The sequence below is a fragment of the Microtus oregoni genome, unplaced genomic scaffold (genome assembly GCF_018167655.1).
Source record: "Microtus oregoni isolate MIOR12 unplaced genomic scaffold, Mior012 000048F_ref0000485, whole genome shotgun sequence".
Classification (NCBI taxonomy): domain Eukaryota; kingdom Metazoa; phylum Chordata; class Mammalia; order Rodentia; family Cricetidae; genus Microtus; species Microtus oregoni.
The window spans coordinates 14552512-14576012 of NW_024543222.1; the positions used below are offsets into that span (position 1 = coordinate 14552512).

At 50.7% G+C, this 23501-nt stretch overlaps 1 protein-coding gene across 2 annotated transcripts in view; it reads right to left on the reverse strand.

Moving 5' to 3' along the window:
* Mrc2 (mannose receptor C type 2) overlaps positions 1–23501 on the reverse strand; it is a 55579-nt gene that overhangs the window by 7177 nt on the left and 24901 nt on the right. For both annotated transcript variants that reach the window (XM_041635811.1, XM_041635810.1), the window contains exons 2-20: positions 18640–19041; positions 15839–16012; positions 15490–15654; positions 15201–15314; positions 14558–14707; positions 11943–12131; positions 11640–11794; positions 9923–10030; positions 7797–7912; positions 7299–7447; positions 6439–6656; positions 5383–5525; positions 4179–4281; positions 3806–3944; positions 3652–3687; positions 3233–3393; positions 3072–3139; positions 1518–1618; positions 1100–1242 (exon numbers count right to left, since the gene is read on the reverse strand). In XM_041635811.1, coding sequence (XP_041491745.1) covers positions 1100–1242; positions 1518–1618; positions 3072–3139; positions 3233–3393; positions 3652–3687; positions 3806–3944; positions 4179–4281; positions 5383–5525; positions 6439–6656; positions 7299–7447; positions 7797–7912; positions 9923–10030; positions 11640–11794; positions 11943–12131; positions 14558–14707; positions 15201–15314; positions 15490–15654; positions 15839–16012; positions 18640–19041 — 2834 coding nt within the window. The remainder of the gene's footprint in view (positions 1–1099; positions 1243–1517; positions 1619–3071; positions 3140–3232; positions 3394–3651; positions 3688–3805; positions 3945–4178; positions 4282–5382; positions 5526–6438; positions 6657–7298; positions 7448–7796; positions 7913–9922; positions 10031–11639; positions 11795–11942; positions 12132–14557; positions 14708–15200; positions 15315–15489; positions 15655–15838; positions 16013–18639; positions 19042–23501) is intronic.

Below are 23501 nucleotides of genomic sequence, written 5' to 3' on the forward strand. Positions count from 1 at the left end.
GGGAAAGTCCCGTTCTGAGCACTAAGGTAAATTATGTAAGATCGAGTCTGTTTTGGTGCTACTGTGCAGCAAGGTGAACACGACGAAGTGACTGTGTCGTAAGGTGACACACAGTGGTAAAGTGACCGTCAGGTGACTGCAGAACAATATGCACTAAGCGTTTCAGACAACTCAAAGGAAGGACTCGGGATGGTTTCCCTTAGAGAAAGAATATGCCTTCAAGGAGACAGACACATCTGCCCTAACTTAAGCATTATATATTATATAATATATGAATGTACCAAAACACACATGGCACCCCCTAAGTAGCTATCATTTTTATGTTTTTATGTACCGGTGAAAAAAATAAATTTAAATTTAAAAGAAATTACTTTTATATTGCAAAACAAGAGAATGAAATATATGCAATCATATGGTCTTATTAAAAATTGCAAAAATAGAGCTGGGTGGTGGTGGTGCACGCCTTTAATCCCAGCACTCGGGAGGCAGAGGCAGGTGGGTCTTTGAGTTCAAGGCCGCCCTGGTCTACAAGAACCAGTTCCAGGACAGCTAGAGCTGTTACACAGAGAAACCCTGTCTTGAAAAGCCAAAACAAATGCATAAATATTATTATAATTGATCAGTTGTGTGGCCCAAACACATTTTCATTCCCGTAATAAAGGATTTCTAAAGGTGCTGTCTTTAATCTCTATCTGTTTTCAGTTCTGTTCGTATGCATGGCTGACTCCATGTGATACTCTCATCGGTGCAGAAGCAACTATAAATTTTTCCTGTTTGTACACATAAACATAAATAATATATACACACACATACAGACTGAGTATAAATGCTCAATATTTTGTTTTATTAGTAAAGTTCATTATCAAAAGGTTTGACAACTACTGATCTAGAAAACTCGTAGACGTATTTAGAAAACCTCACTCCCTGGTAGATCTGGGAGTTATTATAATACACCAGCCACTTTCCAAGGAGCCTCGCTCCCATTGGCACAGAGAGGCTGGTGGGGACAGAGGTCGTGCAGGACTCTGTGGCTGCTCAACCATCCCACTGTTCCCACCCTCTCCCCTGGCTCTCTCGGTGCACCCTCCCAACTGCCTACCTTGTTAAGGAACTGGTTCCAGCCAGTGGGGCAGCCTCCCAGGGCTGAAGGCGGCAAGTCTGGGGGCTGAGCCTCTCTCGAGCTGTTACTGCGCTTACAGATGTAGGGTAGGGCTGTGTGGCACCTCTGGTCCCCCCAGTCCTCTGTGAAGGGGGAGGAAAAAACTGTTGCCATAGGGCTGGGTGGGGTGGGGCGGGGCAGGGTGGGGCGGGGCATGCAGCGCTCTCGGTTCCCCGCTCTGAGAAAGCAGGTTGAGCTCAAGCCCTCTGTGCCCTTGGAGCCGTGGGCTCACCCATTGCTCCTTGGTTACAGCCTTTCTTGGGTTTGCTCACAAAGAGGAGACTAATACCACCACCTGGATACCCCCAACCTAAACCCCTAATGCTGACAATGTCCCTCTGGCCCTCTTCATCCTCACCTTGGCTGGCTGTCATGTACACACACTTCTTTTCCTTGCCGATGGGTCGAGGTCTTCCCGGTGCCCAAGAGATGAAGTTTATAACAGAGCCATCTGTCCACCTACGGAGTCAGAGAACTCAGGTTCAGCCTCCTCCATCTCCAGCACTGGAGGCCACAGAACAGAGGCACCAATGGGGCCCAGTGCACCCAGAAACCCCAGGCCTGCGACTCTAAGTAAAGCCCTTCCCAGCATGCACAGGGCTATCAGAGATGCCTGAAAACCCTACAGCCAAGAAGTGCCCAGATCACCACTGACTTCTAGTCTTTCTGCCTCAGGCTCCCTAATTTATGTACGGCAGGCACTGACTGGAGTCCCCTGGGGACTAGCATATATGCTTTGTCCAGGTCCTGGCCAGTTTTGTCCACAATGTGACACCAGCTATGATGGGGAAGTGCCACCCACTATGTAATACTCAGCAATCGCTGCGTGCTGTAGTAAGGACTTAAAATTGTGATTTATCAAACAGAATGCTGTGATATCCAGTGACGTTTTGCTAGGTCTTGTATCTTAAGGACATGAATGCTCTATTTTCATGGATCTGAGTTTGAGAAGTGATAGTGGCATGGCGACCAGTCAACACCACGTGCTCCCAGAGTCTCCAGAGCAGGAAGCCACAACTAGGTGGACCACGGCAGATGCAACAGCTTAGCATTTTGTCATCTGAAACGTGGCAAACTGGTCCACACTGTAAAATAGTCTATGTGGTATTTATACCTAGTCAGAAACTAGCCTAAAAGTGATGGTCATCGAGGGGCTGGAGAGATGGCTCAGAATGTGTACTGCTCTTCCAGAGGACTACAGTTCAGTTCCCAAAACACACACGGGTGGCTCACAATCACCTATAACTCCAGGAGATCTGGTGTCCTCCTTTGGACTCCGTAGGTACCAGCACACACACGCACGTGCACGCACACAGAAGCACATACATAAATTTTCAACTCTTTCAAAAATTAAAAATGATGAAAGGAATACTGCAGTACAGTTAACAATTAACCTTTAAAAATAAAATGAAGCCGGGTATGGCGGCACACACCTTTAATTCCAACCCTGGGGAAGCAGAGGCAAGGAGATCTCTGTGAGTTCAAGGCCAGCCTGGTCTACATAGGTAACCATGGCTATACAGTGAGACCCTGTCTCAAAAATAAATAAATACCTAAATTAAATTATAACTGATTTATTTATTTATTTATTTATTTATAGAAATAAAATTTTTGGCATTTTGGAGTATTTGTTTGTAGTCCAGGAATCAAACCCAGGGTCTCAAGAACCCTAGGCAAGCATCCTACCACCAAGCTACATCCCAAGCCCCTCAATTTGCAACTACTAATCCTTACAAGAATCCCAGGAGGCAGGTGTCACTATTGTCACCTTCAGATAAGGTCAAATACAGGTCTCTCTGCCTGTTTGGTCAGCGACACCTCTAGCCTGGGGACACAGCTAGCCACACACATACACACACACACACACACACACACACACACACACACACCTGCTGCCCACCAGCGCTCCCACCTGAAGCGTCCGTCATTCTCCGAGGTGTGCAGGCCGATCCACCAGTGCTGCTCCTGGCCCGAGGAGAACTGGGGAAAGGAGCAGGCAGAGGTTAGCAGCCTCCCTGTCTTCAACCTTTGCCCTTTCCGGACCCATAACCACTCGCTGTCTCTCATGCCCACCTTCTGTAGGTTTTGCCCCAAGAAGTCCAGCTCTGCTTGGCTGTGAATGGAGGTCAGCTCTGCTTGGAACCATGTGCAGATGCGCTGTGCTTGCGCCCACGAAGAGTGGTGCTCAAAGAACTTATATTCCGCCTCCTGGAAGCGCAGCCACTCCAGCCGGCCTATGGGAGCAGCGCAGGGGTGGGAGCGGGCGCCAGGCCGCTAGACAGGCCCTCGAAAGCTCTGGGCTTGGACAGAGCCAGAGCACGCAACAAGTGACTTGCAAAGATGAACCTGGGCCAGGCCCTTGGCTTGACCCTCCTTCCACACCATGGAAGCAGGGCAGTAGCATCCAGTGCTAGCTAACTTAGTTCCCCTTGGGGTGGAACCCTTGACCTGCTTTGGGCCAAAGTAGGGATCAGGTCGCCTGGGGACCTCACCTTGTGGACCAGCATCTGGTTCCCGCACATCCACACCTACAGAGAAGAGTCAAAAATGTCAAAGGAGAGGGGGGCCGGATCCCCCAAATTCCTGGCTTCAAAGTCCTTGTCCAGCACTTGCCCCCACCCCACCCCACTTACTACCACATCCAACCTCTCGGGATCTTGCAAATCCAGTCAAGCTGTGTCTGGCACTCCATGGCCACCCACTGCAGGGAGGCCAGGTCCAGCACTGCACAGCCTCGGATGTCATCATCGTCGTGACGGCTCCGGTCAAAATTGTGGTAGGAAAACTAGAAAGCAAGACAAAGACGGAAAGCGGGATGTATGGCAGGCAGCCGAGAAGGTCAGTCGGAACTGAGGCCTGCCAAGCTGGGTGAGTATCCGGTCTTTAACCCGATTTGCTTTTAATCAACCCGCACTGGTCAAAATCCTTGCCCATGCCAGGCCCTGCCAGGCCCCAGCGGGTGCCTATCCACAACCAAGCCCTACCCCCTCCCCAGCCTGCCTCCTCCACGGCTCCTCACCCCTAGACCATCGCTCCAGCGCCAGTTCTGACCCTCCCGAGGATCTTGGCGGTTCAGGCCAATCCAAAACCAGTGCTGCTCATGGTTCTCAGGCTCTGACTCACTTGGGTGGGGACAGAAGAGAGGGGAGGTCAGAGTGGCTGGCACAAACCTCGCCATCCATGCTGCAAAGTAATGAACCAAAGCACCGTGGGATTTGTTTGGCTGTTTGTTTGCTGAAAGTTCCCTCCCTAGAGACAAGGAAAGCCAGACCAGGTGCCCTGTTTAACTCAAAAAGCACAGCCTGCCTGCCTGGGCTTTGACCTCTTTCTGGGGTACCCTGGCCAGCAGAAGTCGGCATGTCTCTCACTTGGGGTGGTGAGAAGGTTGATGAGCATATGGGGGATGGGGTAGGAGAAACCAGAGGATCTGGAGCTCAAAACACCTGGATTCAAATAGTGATTCATCAAGGACCTACGTGACACTGGGCAGACAACCTAATTCATCAGTACAAGCTGAGCATGAGACTGTTTGACGGACAGGGTGCCTAGGGACGCCAACAGCCCACACGTGATGGGCTACAAAAGTGGCAAACACGGGCTGCTGTAATTACTAGTCAATTGATAAAATCCTGACTGCTAGGAGGAGATAACCCTGAAATTAAGATCTTGGGAAGCCTGGGTCCACTTGTTTTGTTTTTTGTTGTTTTTTTCACCAATAATAAATGGTTACAATGCCATGTGCCATAAATTACAGTCCTCGGAGCCTACGGGGAAAGATGGGATTTGAGCCCGCTCCTTATCCATTCCTGAGCACTTTCAGCTTTTCTCCAGCTCTCTTTCAGGATGGTTTAGAGAGGGGTGGGTTCTTATGAAATGCTGCCAATGGTGGAGGTGGGCTGGAGTATGTACGGAAATCTGCAAAGGGAACTGTGTCTGAGAGACAAGAACCGACGTTGCTGGCTACAGGACACTGGTTACCAGCAGGGTCTCCTGTGAGTGGGTCACCCCTGTGCATTCACCCAAGATTCCAGGAGACCATGGCAACTTGAAGACAGCAGGATGGTTCTGGCATTCCTCACAGATACAGGCCTTTCTAAGCCCCAGCTGGACCCTCTGGGGGCACCGTCAATCTGTCCACCTTCTCACCCCGAGCCTGACAGAACCAAACTCTAGCAACCAAGCCTGTCCCCACCCAAGTGCAGGCCACCACACCCATTCAATACCCAAAGATCTTGTTGAGCAGGTTGGCCACAAAATGTTCCTCCTCATAGCTGGCCAGACTCAGCAGCTGGGCCCCCAACTCCCGGCAGACCCCCAAGGCCTGGACCCAGCTCTTCTTCTCCTGTAGCCGCTCTGAGCTGAACACCTGAAGAAGCAAAGCCAAATGTCTAAGCTGTGGCCATGGGCATCTGCCACCTTCTCAATGCAGCAGTAGGATGAGGTGCTGTGGCCTCACCAGACAAACGATAGCTAAAGACAATCCTATCTCAGGAAGGAAGGTGACACTGTCAGCTCCTGGCAAGAGCCCCTCTGTACCTCATCCTCAAATTGGGGGTTAAGCTCTAACCCAAGCAGAGCCACAACTGACTGAGGACAGGCTCCGCCTCCCCCACTGGACTTGAGTTTCTGTATGTAAGAAAAGGCCTCAGAAGCCAGGCATCATGGCACAAGCATACAAACCTAGTACTTGGGAAATAGAGGCAAAGGTCATAGGTCAAGGTTTTCCTTAACTATATGGTGAGTTTGAGGCCAGGCTGGGCATAGTGGCTTAAGGCTGTATCAGCACTTGAGAGGCTGAAGCAGGATTGTCAAGAGCTAGAGGCCTGAGCTACAGAGCAGGACCCTGTCTCAAAAACAAACACAAAAATCTGAAACAACAAAGCAAATTGGTGGTTCCCAAGCTTGTCAAATTACCAGGCCCTACCCAGACCTTCCGAATCCCAACCTCCGCATGGCAGCCGGAGATGCACTAGGGACAGAGCCCAGGGCCTTGTACGTGCTACACTAGCAGATTCTCTTGTCAGTGTTCCCAGGGAACCCCGAAGAACACGCTGGGGTCCGGCTCCTTCAGCCCTTCCCATCTGTTAAGCACCTACTACGCATCAGGCCTCAGAACCCACTGACAAATTCCTCATCAGCAGTTACTCTGGTCTGTAGTCTAGACTGGAACCCCAGGGTCACGACAGTCCATCCCCAGGTCCTCCCGGCTGGGCTGCCTCGGTGTTCTTGTCCCCCCCCCCCCCCCGCTGCCCTCCACCACGCCAGCTGGAGTATCCCACCTTATAGCAGTGTCGAAGTTTGGGGTCTGAGGCCCAGCCCTGGGGACAGGAGCCAGTGAGGCTGGGTATGGGGTCCGGCCCAGGCAACTCTGGTGTCACTGGCGTGCCCAGGCTCTGCCGGCAGATGTAGCGAGCCCGGAATGACGTGCAGTTCTTCACCTCCCATAGTCCCATGGCACTGCCCGTGGCCAGAGCCACACAGCCCCCACGCCTGTACCCTGAAAGGGAGAAACAGCTTATCTCTACAGGGACGAGCTCTGGGGGCCAGCACCCAAATGAGGGGAAGGCATGAAGCACAGTCCCAGTTCCATGGCTGTGTAGGGGATACCTAGCCATTCTGAGCCTATCTCGCTATGTACCCCATCAGGTTATAGGAAGGCTAAGAATGATACCGAAACTGGGAGTAGTGGTACACACCTATAACCCCAGTACTCAGGGGGCTGAGGCAGGAGGATTTCTGCAAGGTCAGTCTGAGCTACATAGTGAGACCCTTTCTCTAAAAAAGATAATAAATGTGAAATACATCATTGTTGTACATATAGCAAGTATCTGTATCATGTTCACTATTGTGTGCACATACATAGGTGATCCCTTTCCATGGGTTAAATATATATAAGCCTCACTACAACCAACTCTATAAGCAATGTACCATCATCCCCATGTGAAGATGAAGAAACAGAGGAGGTTCAGCTAGCAAACAGCAGTGCCAAGGGTCTGAGCAGGCCCGCAGGCTCCAGGGCTAACGGGTCACATGGTACAAATGAACAGCTGACTGGGAAGGCCTTGCACTAGGTACTGACGCAGCTATGGGTCTACCTCAGCCCCTGCTTCCTGTCAGCCATATGGGGTTAATGGCTCACCAGGCTGGTCTCGGTTCCAATGGGTGTATATGACTTCATCCCCACTGAGCCAGCGGAAGGAGCCCGTGCCATTGAGGTCTTGCAGGGCTGTCCAGAAGTACTCGCCCTCCCAGTTATAGATGAGGCTGCTGACGAAGGCCTGCTCAAATCTTCAGAAACAAACCAGTTAAGGCAGGTCACTCACTAGGAGCTTCCCCTAAGCTCCAGACCACAGGCCTGACACCCCACCCAGAAACTCAGGTACTTGGCATGGTCAGTAATGTGCCCTGGAAAATAGGGGTACCTATGAACTCACAGAGTATTTGGGCTCTTTCTATTATCCATACTTTTATTTCTTGGGCATCCAGCCCAAACCTGCACCCACCCCCTCCTTCTCTACCATAAGGTCCTTAACCACATAACTCTTTCTTGTAACAAGACATCAGCCCACTGGGGCTCACAGGACTCAGGCAGGGTCACAGGAGAGGGCTGGCCGGGACTTCTGTCCGTCCTCTCTACCTGTTGGTGATGGTGACCAGCTGAGAGCCATGGTCGGTACACAGCCGCCGGGCATCACTGTAGGTCACTTGGTCCTCTCCCAGCCAGTAGCAGGATGGGCTATGCCACGTCCAACCCTGGCTCGAGAGAAAAGACAGGAGGGGGGTGGCTATGGGAGGAGGACTTCACCCTCAGCTGCCAGTGTTTGTGCAGCAGTGACATCAGGATATGGCTGGGTATGTGCAGGACAGAGGGGACTACTTTGGCTCTGGAGATCAGTGCCTGTAGTATGTTCTGCCTCCGACTACTCTCAGCTCTCCCTACCATGACCAACAACTGTTGGACCCGGCAGGCGCACTGCTGCAGACAGCTGATAGCCCTGTCTAAGGCCTGGCTCTGATAAATACGTAGCTTTTTAACCAAGAAGTGCAGGGGCTGGACATATATGCCTCAGTGGCAAGGACAGACTTCTAGCATGTGTGGGGCCTTGGGTTCAGTCCCCAGTACTGAGAAAAGGAAAACAAAACCAAAACTAATCAGGGGTTGGAGAGATTGCTTAGTTGGTAGAACGCTTACTATGCAAGCATGGAGACCTGAGTTCAGATCCCCAGAACTCATTTCAAAAAAACGGGGAAGGCAGCACATGTTTTTAACCTAGCTGTGAGGAGCAGGAAGCAGGCCGAGTCTTACAGATCTGCTGGCCAGCCAACCTAACTTACTGGGGGTTCCCAGTCTCAAAACAAATACACATGTGCATGCATACACATATAAGCATTTAACATGTGCACATACACATACACTCATAAAAATAATTACCTAAAAATAACCAGGTGCTGGCAAGATGGCTCAAAGAGTAAAGGCCTTTGCCACAGTGACCTGAGTTCAGTCCACGGATCTCATGGTAGAAGAAGAAAACTGATCCCCAAAATCATCCTCTGGTCTCTACACACTCACTACGACACATGCATGACACACACTCATATGACAGACACAGGGACAGGAATGAGAAATAGAAATAATAAGCTAAACAGTCAGCATTAACAGAAGAGGGCAGCTGGCTTAGCTACCAGGGCTGAAAAGCTATGCAGAAGCAGCAGGAAGGAGCGGGGACGGCGTGGTCCTCAGGAGGCTGCAGAGTGGAGTCTGGTAGGAGGTCCCTGGGGTGGGAGGGAGGCAGAGGCAGACCTTCATCAAAGAGAGAAGTGACCACCTCGGGTGCAGTGGCTGCTCCAGAGCAGAGGCAGGAGGTGAGACAGAAGAAGTGGATAATGTCGGGGAGGCACCCAGGTGCCAAGCAGGGCCTAGACAAAGACCCCTGGCTATCCAAGTGTCCCCACTGGACACACATTCCAAGCTGGCCTCCAGTCTCCTGCTCCATGGCACTCACACCAGCTCAGAGCCCAGCCCTGAGCTCACTGACCCCAGACTCCTCAGCTGGGCTCCTCCTGCAGGGACTGTGACCATCATGCCTTTCAGGGAGGGCTCAGCTGGGGCTGGGCTTGTTTAACCCCAAGGAAAACACCAAGGAGTGAAACCTGCACCCAGGAGCCGCTGCACTCAGGCCACCAAGGGTGCTTTATGGGCGGCCTTTCTACATCACTCCACTCACACCCCTGCCGTGCTGAGGTGGCAAAACACGGTGGGGAGGTCCATTACCCGCATACCCTCCTTTACAAGTCACAGTCCCACCCCCCCCCTTTATTTTTCCCAAACTCCGATAGACCCCAGTGAGCAGGACAAGGAAGAGAAGGCCATCCACACAGAGTGGCCTCTCTCCACCAGAGGGGACAGCCAAACACACTCTTGTCAGACTGAGGTATTAAAGACAGCACAGAGTAGCCCCTGCACAGCCTGCTCTTACCATGACTAGAACACGCTTAACAATTTGTTTGGCCTCCTTGTACCTGGCTCTTATAGGAAGTAGCTTCCTTATAGAAACTCAGAGGTAGGTGGGGCCCTACGCTTCCCCCAATAGCTCCCCTCCTCACTCTCCCTAATACTGTCCCCTCAGGAAGGAGCAGTTAGGAAACAGAAAGGTTAGAGGACAGAAAGATGCTGCGGGGTTTCTTCTGCCTTCCGCCCCCCAGCCAGCTCTTTGGAGCCCCCGGGGCTGACCCCACCCCGGGCAGTTCCAAAAACACCCTCACCTTCCGGCAGCCGTGGTCCTCCTCAGCAGCACCCTGGCTCAGCCGGCCTGCCTTCTTGCAGATGGATGGCAAAGATTGGTTACAGGGACTGTCATTCCAGCGTCCTTCCTAGGACACATGAGAGGGAAGCCTCACCCCAAATCCCACCCTCCTCACAAATCTGTTTCTAGATCTGAGCCTGTCTCTTGCTTGCTGTGCGATTCCTAGCAACCAGCCTGATTTCTTTCTGTCCCAGGCTGTTCAACGGAAAGAGCAGAGTTAGCTCAATGGGCTTCATAGGTAAATGAAAGAATGAGTTGCTGAGAGGCTGGAAAGATGGCTCAGCAGTTAAGCATACTGTCTGCTCTTCCAGAGGACCCGGGTTCAATTTCCAACACCCACAGGATGGCTCACAACCATCTATAACTCCAGTTCCCTGTGGATCCAGTGCTGTCTTCTGACCTCCACAGGTACCAGGCACGAAGGTGGGATGCAGACACCCAGGCAGGTAAAACACCCATACATGTAAACGTAAACTTTAAAAAAGTTATTGCAAGCTTCTGAGCGGTTTCTGAAATTCTCCCTCTAATTACTCTGGATTGTGGGTAGTCTGGGGTGACTGAACTGTGAAAACTGAGTTCATGGGTGTTGTTGTAAACTAGATCTCAATCTTATGATTGTACCAATAAAGACCAGGGAGTCTTCAATGCTGGTGAAGACCTGCTGAGGCCGAGGAGCAACCAGCCGACCTTCCTCCTGAGCCAACTTCTTAGAAAAAAGAGCTTCACTTCCATTATCCCAACCAAAAAGGCCCGTCACACTCAAAGTCCCTCCCTACTACTTCCTGTCCTTTTCTCTATCCGGTTTCCTAACTCCTCTTACTCTCTATGGTTACTTCCTGTCAACTAGTTCTGGCTCTGCCTCTTGACCCAAGGTTGGCTTTATTGAATTAACACAATCTTGGGGTTCACAGTGTGATCAAATATCCCGTAACACATGGGTCTTACCCTTGGGACTACTGAAGAACCGGAGCTAGTAAAGGCTGGTATGCCCAGACCTGAATGGGTGATGGTAAGGAGGAACACCTGAGCCCACCTCACCATCCCAGCCAGCACCAAGTCTACCATTAGGCTCCACCATGACAGCCCAGCATGTTTGCATCCCAGTACACAGGAGACGCCTGGCACACAGAAGACACTCACCAAATCATTTAAATGTTTAAACAGAATCCCTAGTGCAGATGGATCTGGTACTTAGCTCTACGGCTGCATCTGATAGCAGGAGAAAAAATCTATGCTCACGGCTCAGGGCCTCAATTCCTTTTCCCACCCACCCTGAGTCTGAATCAAGGCACGGCAAGCAATCATCACCCATGGTTTCTTGAGAAGACAGAACCCTGAGCTGAGGGCAAGGGCTGGCAGAGAATGTTCTTGCTTGCCCAACCTCTCCATTGTGTAGGTTCCAGTGCCACCTGCTGGTGGGGAGGAACAGATGGCAGGAGACCAAGAATGGGCCTGCCAGTTTGCCTAAGGCTTCTGGAGAATTCTCTCTACCAACCCTGCGGGTAACTTAGCTATGGAGGTGAAGGTGGGGTTCAAACCCTACCTGTGGATGGAAGGGGCTCAGTGTACCCAAGAGACTAATAGTAGGTCACCTATATTTCAGCTGAGGGGAGGGCACCCAGAAAGGGAAGGTGGAGGGGGCACTACGGTGCTGTGATGAGGAAGGGGAGTCTCACCGGCCCCCAGATGGTGACACAGTCCTCCAAGCTGTCACGGAAGTTGTTGGGCTCAAAGGGGTGCCAGTGGGTGAAGCTCACGAGACTCCCGTCGGACCACTCGAAATTCATCTGCAGTTTCAAGTCATTGAGGCCAATCCATAGCTCCTCCACCTCTGAGGTACGGCAGGGGGAGAGAGGGAGAAGACACTGAAGCCAGCCACGAAGGAAAAGCACATTCCTTACGTTTCCTGGAAAGGCAGGGATTGGATATACAGATTCCCCCTCCCCTCTGCCCAGCACGGTAGCCAGGCAGCCCCTTACCTTGCTTGATCTGTTTAGTGATGAACTCCAGTTCAGCCATACTGTGGATGCTAAGCAGGTCACCCCCACCCCGTAGACACGCCCTCTTGGACTCCTGCCAGCTGCGTTTCTCAGCCTGCAGGCGGTAGCAGTGGCCCTGGAAGGGCTGCCAGCTGGGGTCACACTCCACCTTGACGTTGGTCCACCTGTCTATGGAGAGAGGCACATGAATGTGCTCATACATACATACATACATTCATTCATACATACATACATTCATACATACATACATTCATACATACATACATCACCCAGTGGGTGACACACACACCCTCCCCAACCACAACAGGGCAGGCCCTCTCTGGCTGAGACGGGCGGGTGATGGAACACATTAGCATCCTAAGCCAGGATCACCGGTAAACAGGGTTTCCTGCTAAGAGAATCAAACTTATCTCAAAGCCCCTTTGCTTATTAAATGAAACCTCATCAAATAACATTCATGGGGCACCCCATCTTTGTTGGCCTGGGAAGTCTTGGGTAAAAGAAATGAGGGGAGGAGTCTTGAGTGAGTGAGGGGCCCTGTCAGAGATGGGGTGAGCAGCTAGCAACATCACGGGGTACTTCAGGTCTGGCAGACCGCTCACATCACTTTGACAGGGTCTGTCGCCAGTTTCCTTCCCTCTCCAAACCTCCTCTTGCTTCTAAAGGCCCTCTCCTGCACCCACAGAGGGGCCTTTTAGGTTTGTCCGCTAAGGAATGGCACTGAGGGCACTGAGACAAACAAGTCCTCACTTGGGTCTTGGCAAAAGAAAACAAAATTTTATCCAACCACCCACAAGGTCAGGCTCAGGCAGGATTCAGTCTCGGCAAGAGTGAGGATGTGGGCCCATCCTATGCATTGCTCCAGATTAGACTTCTGAGACCAGCCCCATCCAGGTCAACTGCGGGGTGCTCCTGCCCTACTTCTTGCTAGAGACTCCTCAGAGGGGGTGGGCTGAGAAAGGGAACAAGCCTGTTCTGTGGCGCAAGAGATGTCAATCATCTTCCGTTAGCCAATGGGCAGAACAGATTTTACTAGCTATTCAAGTCCCGGGGATGGGATGGGGGGCCGAGGGAAGCAAGGGTCCTCTGGAAATGTGGCCCCTGCTTTGGAAATGACATGTCCTTCATAATGAGACTGGCCAGAACACAGAACTTGTCTTATTGCCTAAACTAGGCATCCTGCAAACAGTCGGAGGCTGAATAGGGGCAGGAGAGGCTAAACCAGGGCTCCCCACACGAACCATGGGGTGGGGGTGGGTCCTTGAAATGTCCCCTTCTTCTCCCTCTCTGTGGAGGTTTTCATGGGTAAACCCCTACTTTAACAACCCATAGCTACACAAGCTGGACAAGATGGCTTTACCTCAGCAAATGCCAGCCAAAGAGACGTTCCTCAGGCCAGGCCAGAACTCCAGCCTTACACTAACATGGCAAACGGTAATGCATCCATTCTCAATTTGCAAGTGAGGTTTTCTACACCTTAGAAACCCAGCTGCAGGTCCAAGGCCACATGCCAGAGGGGAGGCAGTCCCCAAAGCAGGCCCTGCCCATCACCCCACACTCCCAGGAGGCCTCCAGATTTATCTCTTTGAATCAAACCTTTGAGCAAGACACTCCCTGGCTTAAAAGCCCACAGAAGCCTCCCGTGGGCTACCCAGCTTCACTCAGTCTTCGGAGACTGGCTGCAACCTGCCTCTCTGCACTCACGTCAAACACCCTGCTTAGGAATCACCCAGGGGAGGGGGTGTCTTGCTAAATGCAGGTTCTGATTCAGTTAATCTTGGGTGGGGCCTCCCAGTCTGCTTTGCTAACAGGCTTCCAGGTGCTGCCGGGCTGCTGGGCTGGTGTCTGGTTCCCTCTAAAGTACAGGGCTCCAGCCTTTAGCGCTGCAGGCATCCACACCTCCCACCCACAGTTGTCGCTGCCAGAACCGCTCCCCTCCCACACCTCTCTCCGCTTTGTGTGTGCAGGTGCACACCGTGCATGCAGAGGCCAGAAGACAGCCTTGGGTTCTCCTTAGGTATCAGTCACTTTTTTTTTTAAGTCTCTTGCTGGCCTGGAACTGAACAAGTGGACTAGCCTGGATCCTCTAGTCTCTGCCTCCCCAGCACGGGAATTGCAGGTGCACCCCACCACACCTGACTTTTTTTTTTTCATGTGGGTGTTCTGGATTGCGCTCAGGTCTTACTGAGCTACTGCCCCCCAGCCCTCCTTCTGCCCTTCTAAACTTGCTGTCAACCCGAAAATCTCAGGTCCAATATCGCATCCACGAAATCCTTCAACTTTCAAGAGCTCAACCCTCTTCCCCCTCACATTTATTACATATTTTCATAGCCCATAGCTCGCCATATTCTAAGTCCTAAGATGCCTGTGACCTCCAGCGGACTGTGCTCACCACAGGGCCTAGTGAATACTTGCTGTCTTTATCACTGATCCCAACAAAATGTTCACCCAATGACTTAATGGCACACTCCAATCTCTCCAGACCCAGCTGAATAATTGAGAGAGAGAACCAGAGCCACTTGTGTCGCTAGGGAAGGAGAAGTACTGAACTGGCCTGTGGCCGTGGTGGCCTTGGCCCCCTGTGACCGGCTCACCTGGCTGGATAAGCTCGGCTGTGGCTGTGGCATTGGGCTTCTTCTTGCAAACGTAAGGTAGGGCGATGCTGCAGTCATGGTTCTGCCAGCCACCTGAGGACTCGGTGCGGATCACCCCGCAGTTCTCCTCACCTGGGTTGTCCGGCTGATCTGTGGGACAGGCGGGGTGCCAGCACCCCAGGAGAGGGAAGCTCATACTGTGCCCCGCCCCCCAGCCCTCTTCAGAACCTCCTGTCTCCCTTCACTCCCTGGATGTCTGCATTAGCACAGAAGCCCAGCCCTCCATACAGCTCTGTCCATCCCACCACCAGGTCACCGGGTCACCCTGCATTTTAGCCTGGGCTCACACCATCCTAAAGCCCCTAATCAACAATGTTTATTTTAGCCCCTACCTCCCCAGATAGGCCCTGGGGACACAGATGCAGCTATGTGTGTCTAAAAACTGTGACTAGAGACTGAAATTGGGTTCGACCCCTAGTCTAGACCAGGACTCATTTGACTGAGTAGGGTGCCAGCAGCTCCCACTTCACAACACGCACTGGGCACATTCCAGGAGGGGATGGAAAAGTCGGTTTCCCACCTCCAGAGCAGGGTAAAAGGAAGCCAAGCACCGGGAGGGGAGCGGGATGTCCCCATGTCTCACCACTCTCCCAGTTGAGGTACTTGAGGGGCGAGTTGTCTGACCACTGCCAACCTCCACTGGTGTCCAAGTCATTAAGGCCAATCCACAGCGTCGAGCTGTAGCCGGTGAGGAGCCCTGGTAGAAAGTGATCACTGAGAAATAAATGCCTTCCTTGGCCCTCCCACAGAAGAGTCCAGGTCCTGCCTGGTGGTGGGAGCAGGGGCTGACCTCAGACTGCTGGTGGCCCCCCACACCCAGCATGGGTCAGACTTCAACAGGCTGAGCCACAGGAGGCTGCCCTCCACCTCACCGTTGATGTAGGTCTGCTCGTGGATCTCCGTGATACTCAGTAGGTCCGCACCCTGCTGCTCGCAGCTGGCCCAGGCCTCCCTCCAGGACAGCGTGGATTGGAAGTTAAACTGGTAGCAGCTGTCAGTCAGCTGGTCTTTGTCCCAGAAAGTCTCACAGTCGTTACCTGCCACGGCCATAGATGGGTTGTGGGTCCCTCCCTCAACTCCCGCACAGGCTACACCACGGAAGAGGGACTTCCGGTCCCGAAAGCTCTTCAGCCCTCTCTGAATCTGTCCGCCCCCCAACCCCAGCTCCCCGGACCTCATCGCCAGCCTCCCTCCAGGGCTCTCTCCCACTCTGTCTCTCACTCTTGATGGGGCAGAATCCCCAGCGCTCATCTTTGCCGTAGTCCTGGGTGGTCGCACACCACAGATGCCCATCCTCCCGGCCAGTGCTGGTGCAGCCATGGAACCACTGATTGTCGTATTTGAAGGGAATGGTGCACGGCTTCCCGTGGGAGTTTCCCTGGATGGTGTAGACCTCTACAGGGGAAGAGAGCCATGAGCCATGCCTTGGTGCCTGGACCCCCACAGACTGCCTGCCCCACCCCACCCCACCCCAAGGGAAAAGCCACTATAACCCAGGAGACTGGGAATACGGGCCATGGCAACCGACAATGGCTTTAAAGAGAGAACCAACCTCTAGCTAGGAACAAGGAACGGGGCTACTGACACCCCACTAGGTGGAAAAAGGGCTTTCCAACCCCTCCAGTATCTTCCCAATGTCACAGAGGGCTGAGCCAGCCAACCAAGCCTCCAGGCTGCCCCCCAAAAGTTTTATCTTGGAACATGGGTGTCCTTCCAGGAAAGAATTCCAAAGATGGATCTGGTCACAAGATCTTGAGTGACTAAGGTCCCCATTAACCACCCGCAAAACCTGTGTTGTTACCATGGCGTCTCTCTGGAGAGTGAATGTGGCGGCGTGGGTGGGGGGGATATGTCATTTAACTTTAGGATATTCATTTTAAGTCTTTATAAGCAGTATTAATCTTTAATTATTTTAATTATTTTAATATACTATCAGGATTTTAAAAAATCGATGGCATTTTATTTAGGTGGTGGGGAACATACACAATATATTAAAGTCTGAGGACAACTTACAGGAGCTGGTTCTCTCTCTCCTTCTGCTATGTGGGTCCCAGGGATTGAACTTAAGTTGTCAGGTTTCTTGACAGGTGCGGACAGGTGCGCTCACCCACGGAGCTGGCTCACCAGCCCCAATGTCATGTTTCTATTGTCTCACAACTAATGCAACCTGGAGTGGCTCTCTTGGCCCCTTTTCTTATCTCCTTTCAGCTCAAAATGCTTGTGCCACTTCCTCCCCCACCGCCTCTCTATGAGACATAGCCCAGGTTATCCTCAAACACACTGTGTAGCCAAGGCTAGCCTTAGTCCTCCTGCCCCCACCGCCCCAGGGCGGGGAGTGCAAACCTGAGCCTTGCCCGCCTTAAAAGCTCCCAAGTCTTCACAGGCCGCACTCTCTAAGGTCTTTAGCCAGGCTGAAGACCCTTGAGGCTCAACACAATAATGCTGTCCTCCTTATAGGGTTAGCCTTTTCCCAGAAAAAATCAGATTAGCCTCCGCAGCCACTGCACTTCCTGTTGTAAATCACTTTCCCTGGGCATGAATCCTTGTCTTGCAGGTTCTCCGTCACTTTATGGGATGGTGCAAGCTAATTTTGAAATTTTCGTTATTTTTACTTTCTAATCTTTAAATTTTCATTACATTTTGTTTATTTAGTGTGTGTTTTATAGGGCAGCTTTCAGGACATTTCTCTGCTGGCACCATGCAGGTGTCGGGCAGCGGGCACCTTCACCTACTGAGTCACCTTGATCTCTAATTTTTAATTATTTCCTGTGTGTGCACATCATGCAAAGGTGTGTGTATATGCACACGCAAGCATGTATCCATAGGCGCACATGTGCACACGGAAGTTGATGTCAGCACTGACCCCCATGTCCCTGTTTCCACAGGCACACACGTGCACACAGAAGTTGATGTCAGCACTGACCCCCATGTCCCTGTTTCCACAGGCACACACGTGCACACGGAAGTAGTTGTCAGCACTGACCCCCATGTCCCTGTTTCCACAGGCACACATGTGCACACGGAAGTAGTTGTCAGCATTGACCCCCATGTCCCTGTTTCCACAGGCACACATGTGCACACGGAAGTAGTTGTCAGCATTGACCCCCATGTCCCTGTTTCCACAGGCACACATGTGCACACGGAAGTAGTTGTCAGCATTGACCCCCATGTCCCTGTTTCCACAGGCACACATGTGCACACGGAAGTAGTTGTCAGCATTGACTCCCATGTCCCTGTTTGGTTGTTTCCAGTCTCAAGGCCTTTGAATGTCTCCTCCTCCTGACAATTCACATTTCAGAGGAAAAAGAACAAATTTGCATCTTCAGAAAGGCCCTCTCTAGTCTCCTAAGAAACCAACTATCCTCTATATAATCTTCTTTCCAATGTTTACTTCTGATCTTTTTTGCCATCTGGGTTATCTATGAGCTACGCACTTTGGGTTTTTCTTTTCTTTCTTTTTTTTTTTGTGTGTGGGGGTGTGTGGGTTAGGGGGGTTGAGACACATTTTCTCTGTGTAGCCCTGGTTGTTCTGGATCGCTCAATAAACTAGGCTGACCTCGAACTCAGAGATCCACCTGCCTCTGTTTCCGGAGTGCTGGGATTAAAGGTGTGCACCACCTCCGCCTTCTCACCTTGGTTCTATGACAGGGTCTCTCATTAGCCTGGGGCTTACAGAGTCAGCCAGACTGACCATCCCTGGAGCCCCAGGCATCCCCCTGTGTCTACCTTCCGAGTGCTGGGATTATAAGCACGTTGCCCTACGCGTCGTCTTTTTATGCAGATTCTGGGGATTTCACCTGTGTCCTCATACTTAAGTGACGAGCACTTTATTGACTAAATCATCTCTCCAGCCTCTGTTTGAATTAAAAAAATAATGAAATTAAACACTTTGAAGTTAATTTTCCTAATTATTTAAAACTTCTTCCTGTTTAACAGTGACTGCCAAGGGTCCACAGCTGTCAAAGGCCTTGTTTTCCTAGCCCTGTCCCTTTGGCACCCCTTGCCAGCAAGCAGCCCCTCACCATAGTAGGGCCGAGCACACAGGTCCTCCTCACTGCCGTAGATGTTCCATTGGCCGCTGCGGGTCTGGTCACCACGCTCAAGGGCGCCAGGCTTGGATGCATTGCCAGCACGGGCCCCCAGAAGCAGGGACAGCTGGTCCCCTAGTGTACGGCAATGCCAGCGAAGACTCAGGGCCTCTCGGTCGCATTCATACATGCCCAGGGAAACCGTGGTGTTGGCGACCGGCCAGCCTGTTCCCAGGCACTGCATGGAACCCAAGTTGAAGAGTCGATTCCGGGAGACCCACTTCCAGCGCTGGGCTGGGAGACTGGCGTTGCACACTGGGGTGACTCGGACCTGCACACCCTGGGCCTCCAGACAGCCCTGCATCCCCTGGCTGAAGATGAGGAAGACATCAGGTTCTGGAAGGAAAGACAGAACAGGAAGTCATCACAACCTTGGCCTTGATGACGGCTAAGGCCTGCAGGCCCTGCCCATGCACTTGTCTCGGTGTCAAGTCGCTTGGTCCTCTCTGTCACAGTTCAAGACAGGGTGAGGGCACTGCCATGCTCCTGTATTCAGAGATGGCATGGCCCATTCTCGTTCAGCCTCATCACCACCCGGAAGCAGGATTGGGCCTCTGCCCAACTCTACAGTCAAGCCCAACTCTCCAGAGCACATCCATCCCTCATACACACGTGCCCTTTGTCCGTGGCTTCATTTTCTTTAGTGTAGTTACCTACTGACAGCTGCTGTCCTAAGATATTAAATGGAAAATTCTAGAAATAGCCGGGCGATGGTGGTGCACTCCTTTAATCCCAGCACTCGGGAGGCAGAGGCAGGCGGATCTCTATGAGTTCGAGACCAGCCTGGTCTACAAGAGCGAGTTCCAGGACAGGCTCCAAAGCCACAGAGAAACTGTCATTATAGTATTTTTATAATTGTCCTATTTCCTTACCGTGGAGGTTTGAAAGAAAATGGTCCCCAAAGGGAGTGGCACGGTTAAGAGGTGTGGCTTTGTTGGAGTGGGTGTAGCACTTTTAGAGGAAGTGTGTCACTGTGGGAGTGTGCTTTGAGGCCACATAGCTGGTTCAAGCCACACCCTATGGAAGCAGGGCCGTCTAGCGCTTGCTTGTCCAGCTGGTCTCCAAGAGGCAAAGCCCACAGAGAACGATTTCACACTCAGCAAGGACCAGTGGACCTCGGGTCTGCACAGTACAGGACCTCGCTGAATTCACGCGGCTTGCGGGCTCTTTTCTTTCTCATCACATTGGTGATTCTTTGGGCAGTTTTTAGTTTTACTCTGTCAGTCACACATGCCACAGCGGCAATTTTCCCTGAAAAGTCTGTTCTTTCTCAAATGTTTCCCCCTTAGGGTCAGCAGAGAGCGAAAGCTTCTCAAATTTCTTATCTGGAATTACTAACTAAAACGCCTAGTCCTGGAGCTGTTCTGGGTCAACAGAGACAGTTAGGTACATAGGAGAAAACAACACTTGGAGCATTAACCATGTGTCACGGTTCTGGAAAGGAGAGTAGGGCATGCACACACAGAACAGAGGAAAGGCCTCAGGAGTACACATGGGGTTAGCGGTTGAGAGTAAGTTCCCTGGACGCCAAACATAGTATCATTGGTAGGGTCTGGTATGCTCTAATAGGAAAAATGTAATGCAGAATGTGTGATGAGGGATCCATCTTTACCACACACAGGAGCTTATATTTGTGGGAGAAGCGTGGTATGGTGGATGGGGAAAGAGCGCCTTATCAAAGTCTGCCTTGATCCTTTTGTAGAAAAGGGAACTGTATCTTATCTTGCAGGCATGAAAGAATTGTGCGGGTTTGAATATTATAACCAGAGACTGCGTTTCATTTCCTGGCTGCCCAGACCCAAACAATCACACAGAAACTATATTAATTACAACACTATTAGCTCAGGCTTCTTATTAACTAAATCTTAAATTAACCCATTTCTATTATTTTATATTTCACTATGAGGCTCGTGGTTTGTTACCTCCTGCTTCTTGGGCGACTACATGGAGTCTGCCTGATTCCACCTTCTTTCCTCCTCTATTTCTGCTTGGATTTCCTGCCTTGCTATATTCTGCCCGGCCATAGGCCAAAAGAGCTCCTTTATTAACCAATGGCAATAAAATATATTCACAATATACAGACGGGAATCTCACATCAGAATATTGTTGTCCTTAAAGCATTGTGCCCATGTCCATTACTTCTTAACTTTGTCACCACAAGTAGCTGCCAGCTGACATCAATGCTGCAAGAGCAGGGTGTATATGGCTGATATTTAGTTAAACCTGCAAAAATGCTGCACTCTATGTCTAGAATAAGGTTATGTAGAGGGCAGGAAAGTGTATTTGGGGAAGCATAAAAGGGAACAATGGGAGCTTTTGTAATGACTATGATGTATTTCTCAAAATAAGATGTGTTTTTTAAAAGTCAAAAATAAGAACCAATAATAAAGCCATTCATGCGACCCTGGTAAGAAAAACCCTGTTTAAGTATAAATAAAGATGCTCAACAGAGCTATTCAGGACCACTTGAGCGCAATCCACCTGGTGGTCAGACTTCTTCCTTGCTCTGACACCCCTTGCCTGTCTCAGAACCTGAACCAGAGCCAAAGCTGAACCCCAGCAACACTCAGTGTCTCAGGCCACTTCCTGTTACCTGCAAGTTACAGAACCCTCAGCTCCTTCTGGAGCATCATGTCTGCCTGCAGGCTGCTTCGCTTCCAGGTATGTCATTAACGGATTAAACCTCTGAATTATTAGCAAGCCACTCTTCCTTTGTAAGAGTTGCCATGGTCATGGTGTCTCTTCACAGCAATAGAAACCCTAAGACACAACATTAATTTCTTACTGTGCCCAGTTTATGTCCCTGTTGGGTTGTTTCCCAGTCTCAAGCCTTTGCACTATTTCCTCTACCTGACAAATCACATTTCAGAAGATCAAAAATACTACTACTAATAATAATAATTAAAAAATCAGATTTCAGGGCTGGAGAGATGGCTCAGCGGTTAAGAGCATTGCCTGCTCTTCCAAAGGTCCTGAGTTCAATTCCCAGCAACCACATGGTGGCTCACAGCCATCTGTAATGGGGTCTGGTGCCCTCTTCTGGCCTGCGGGCATACACACAGACAGAATATTGTATACATAATAAAAATAAATTAATAAAAATGTTTTAAAAAAATCAGATTTCAGAACCCTCTCTAATCTAATAAACCACAGATATGCTCTATTTTATGGTTTGATTATAATTTTCCTTTCAATATTTACTTTTGATTCTCCCCCCACCCACATTTGAATTATCTGTGAGCCCGATGCTGGCATTGGTAATTTTTACTTTCTACTAGACACTGTGGATAATGTCTACTAATTGTTTTAGACATCTTTATTTAATGTGCATATGTGTGTACCTGACTGTATGCATGTACACCGCATGCACGCAGTGCCTAAGCGATACCCGAGAGGACACTGGATCCCCTAGAGCCAGAGTTATAGACAGTTGTGAGTTGTGGGTGCTGGGAACTAAACCTGGGTCCTCGGGAAGAGCAGCAAGTTCTCGTAGCAGCTGAGCCATCTCTCCAGCCCCTGTGTCTATTATATATCAGATATCATGGGTCTTGTGGATGATGTTCTTGTGGATATGATTCTTTAAAATTTCCTATAAAGATTGTCGAGTCCTGTTTTAACAGGCAGTTACATTCACAGTGGATCACTTGGATCTTGTGGAAGGTGAACTTCAGGCTTTGTCATGCCTTGAGTCTGAGGGTGTACCCCTTAGCCTTGGACTCAGTCTTGAAGTAAGGCCCCACTGGGGTTTTAGAAGACCTCAGATGACGACCTCAGTTGATGACCGTAGGCCCCTTTGACTTGGTGGAACTTTCTTGCGAACTCTGCTCAGGAGATAGCTTAGACTTCTGCCTCAGCTGCTGCTTCTGGCTGGATGTGGGGACCTAGGGCCTTTTCCTGCATATGACAACTTAGGAACCACTGAGGTTCTGAGGAGGTCTGTTGGAAGAATTTCTATGACTGCTTCCTGTCTAGAACCTTCCCTGTTGGCTTTTAGCCTTTTTAGTAACCCCAAACTCGGGTCTCTGTTTCTGCAGCCCCAGACAGCACCTCAAGCTGGGCAGTGTGTTCAGGTTGCTTAACATACCATATTCAAGAATATACTTTCTAGCCAAGTGATGATGGTGCACACCCTTAATCCCAACACTTGGGAGGCAGAGGCAGACGGATCTTTGTGAGTTCGAGGCCAGCCTGGTCTACAGAGCCAATTCTGGGACAGGCTCCAAAGCTACAGAGAGAAATCCTGTCTTGAAAACAACAACAACAAAAAGAATATACTTTCTTTTTGAATTTGTTATTATATTTTAAAGTTTACCCCTTGCTTGTGTGTGTGTGTGTGTGTGTGTGTGTGCGTGCGTCTGTGTAGGTGCCTGTGTGTGTTCTCACACAGTTTGCAGGAAGTCAGTTCTCTCCCTCCACCATTTGGATCCTGGGAATTGAACTCAGACCATCAGGCTTGGCAGCAGGCATCTACCAGCTAAGCTGTCTCACCCTCCTTGCTTTTTTCTTTCGAAGATCTTTCCTCTCTCCATCTGTCGTGTTCTAGTTCCTCCCTACTGCCGTCAGACGGTCATACATTTTATTCGTAGTCTCTACGCATTCTTGGTCATAGAGTTAGATGTCAGCAAACTAGTCTGCCATTGCTAGAGGCAGGATTTACTGTCCTACGTGTTCTACTTCTTGTTGCCCCTCTTTCTTCTAAGTTCCTGAGAACCTTCTGTGCCTTCTCCAGCGCTGTGCCCCTACCTCCTCTAACCCTGACACACAGCAGAGCCCAACACACACTGGGTAGCAGTGTG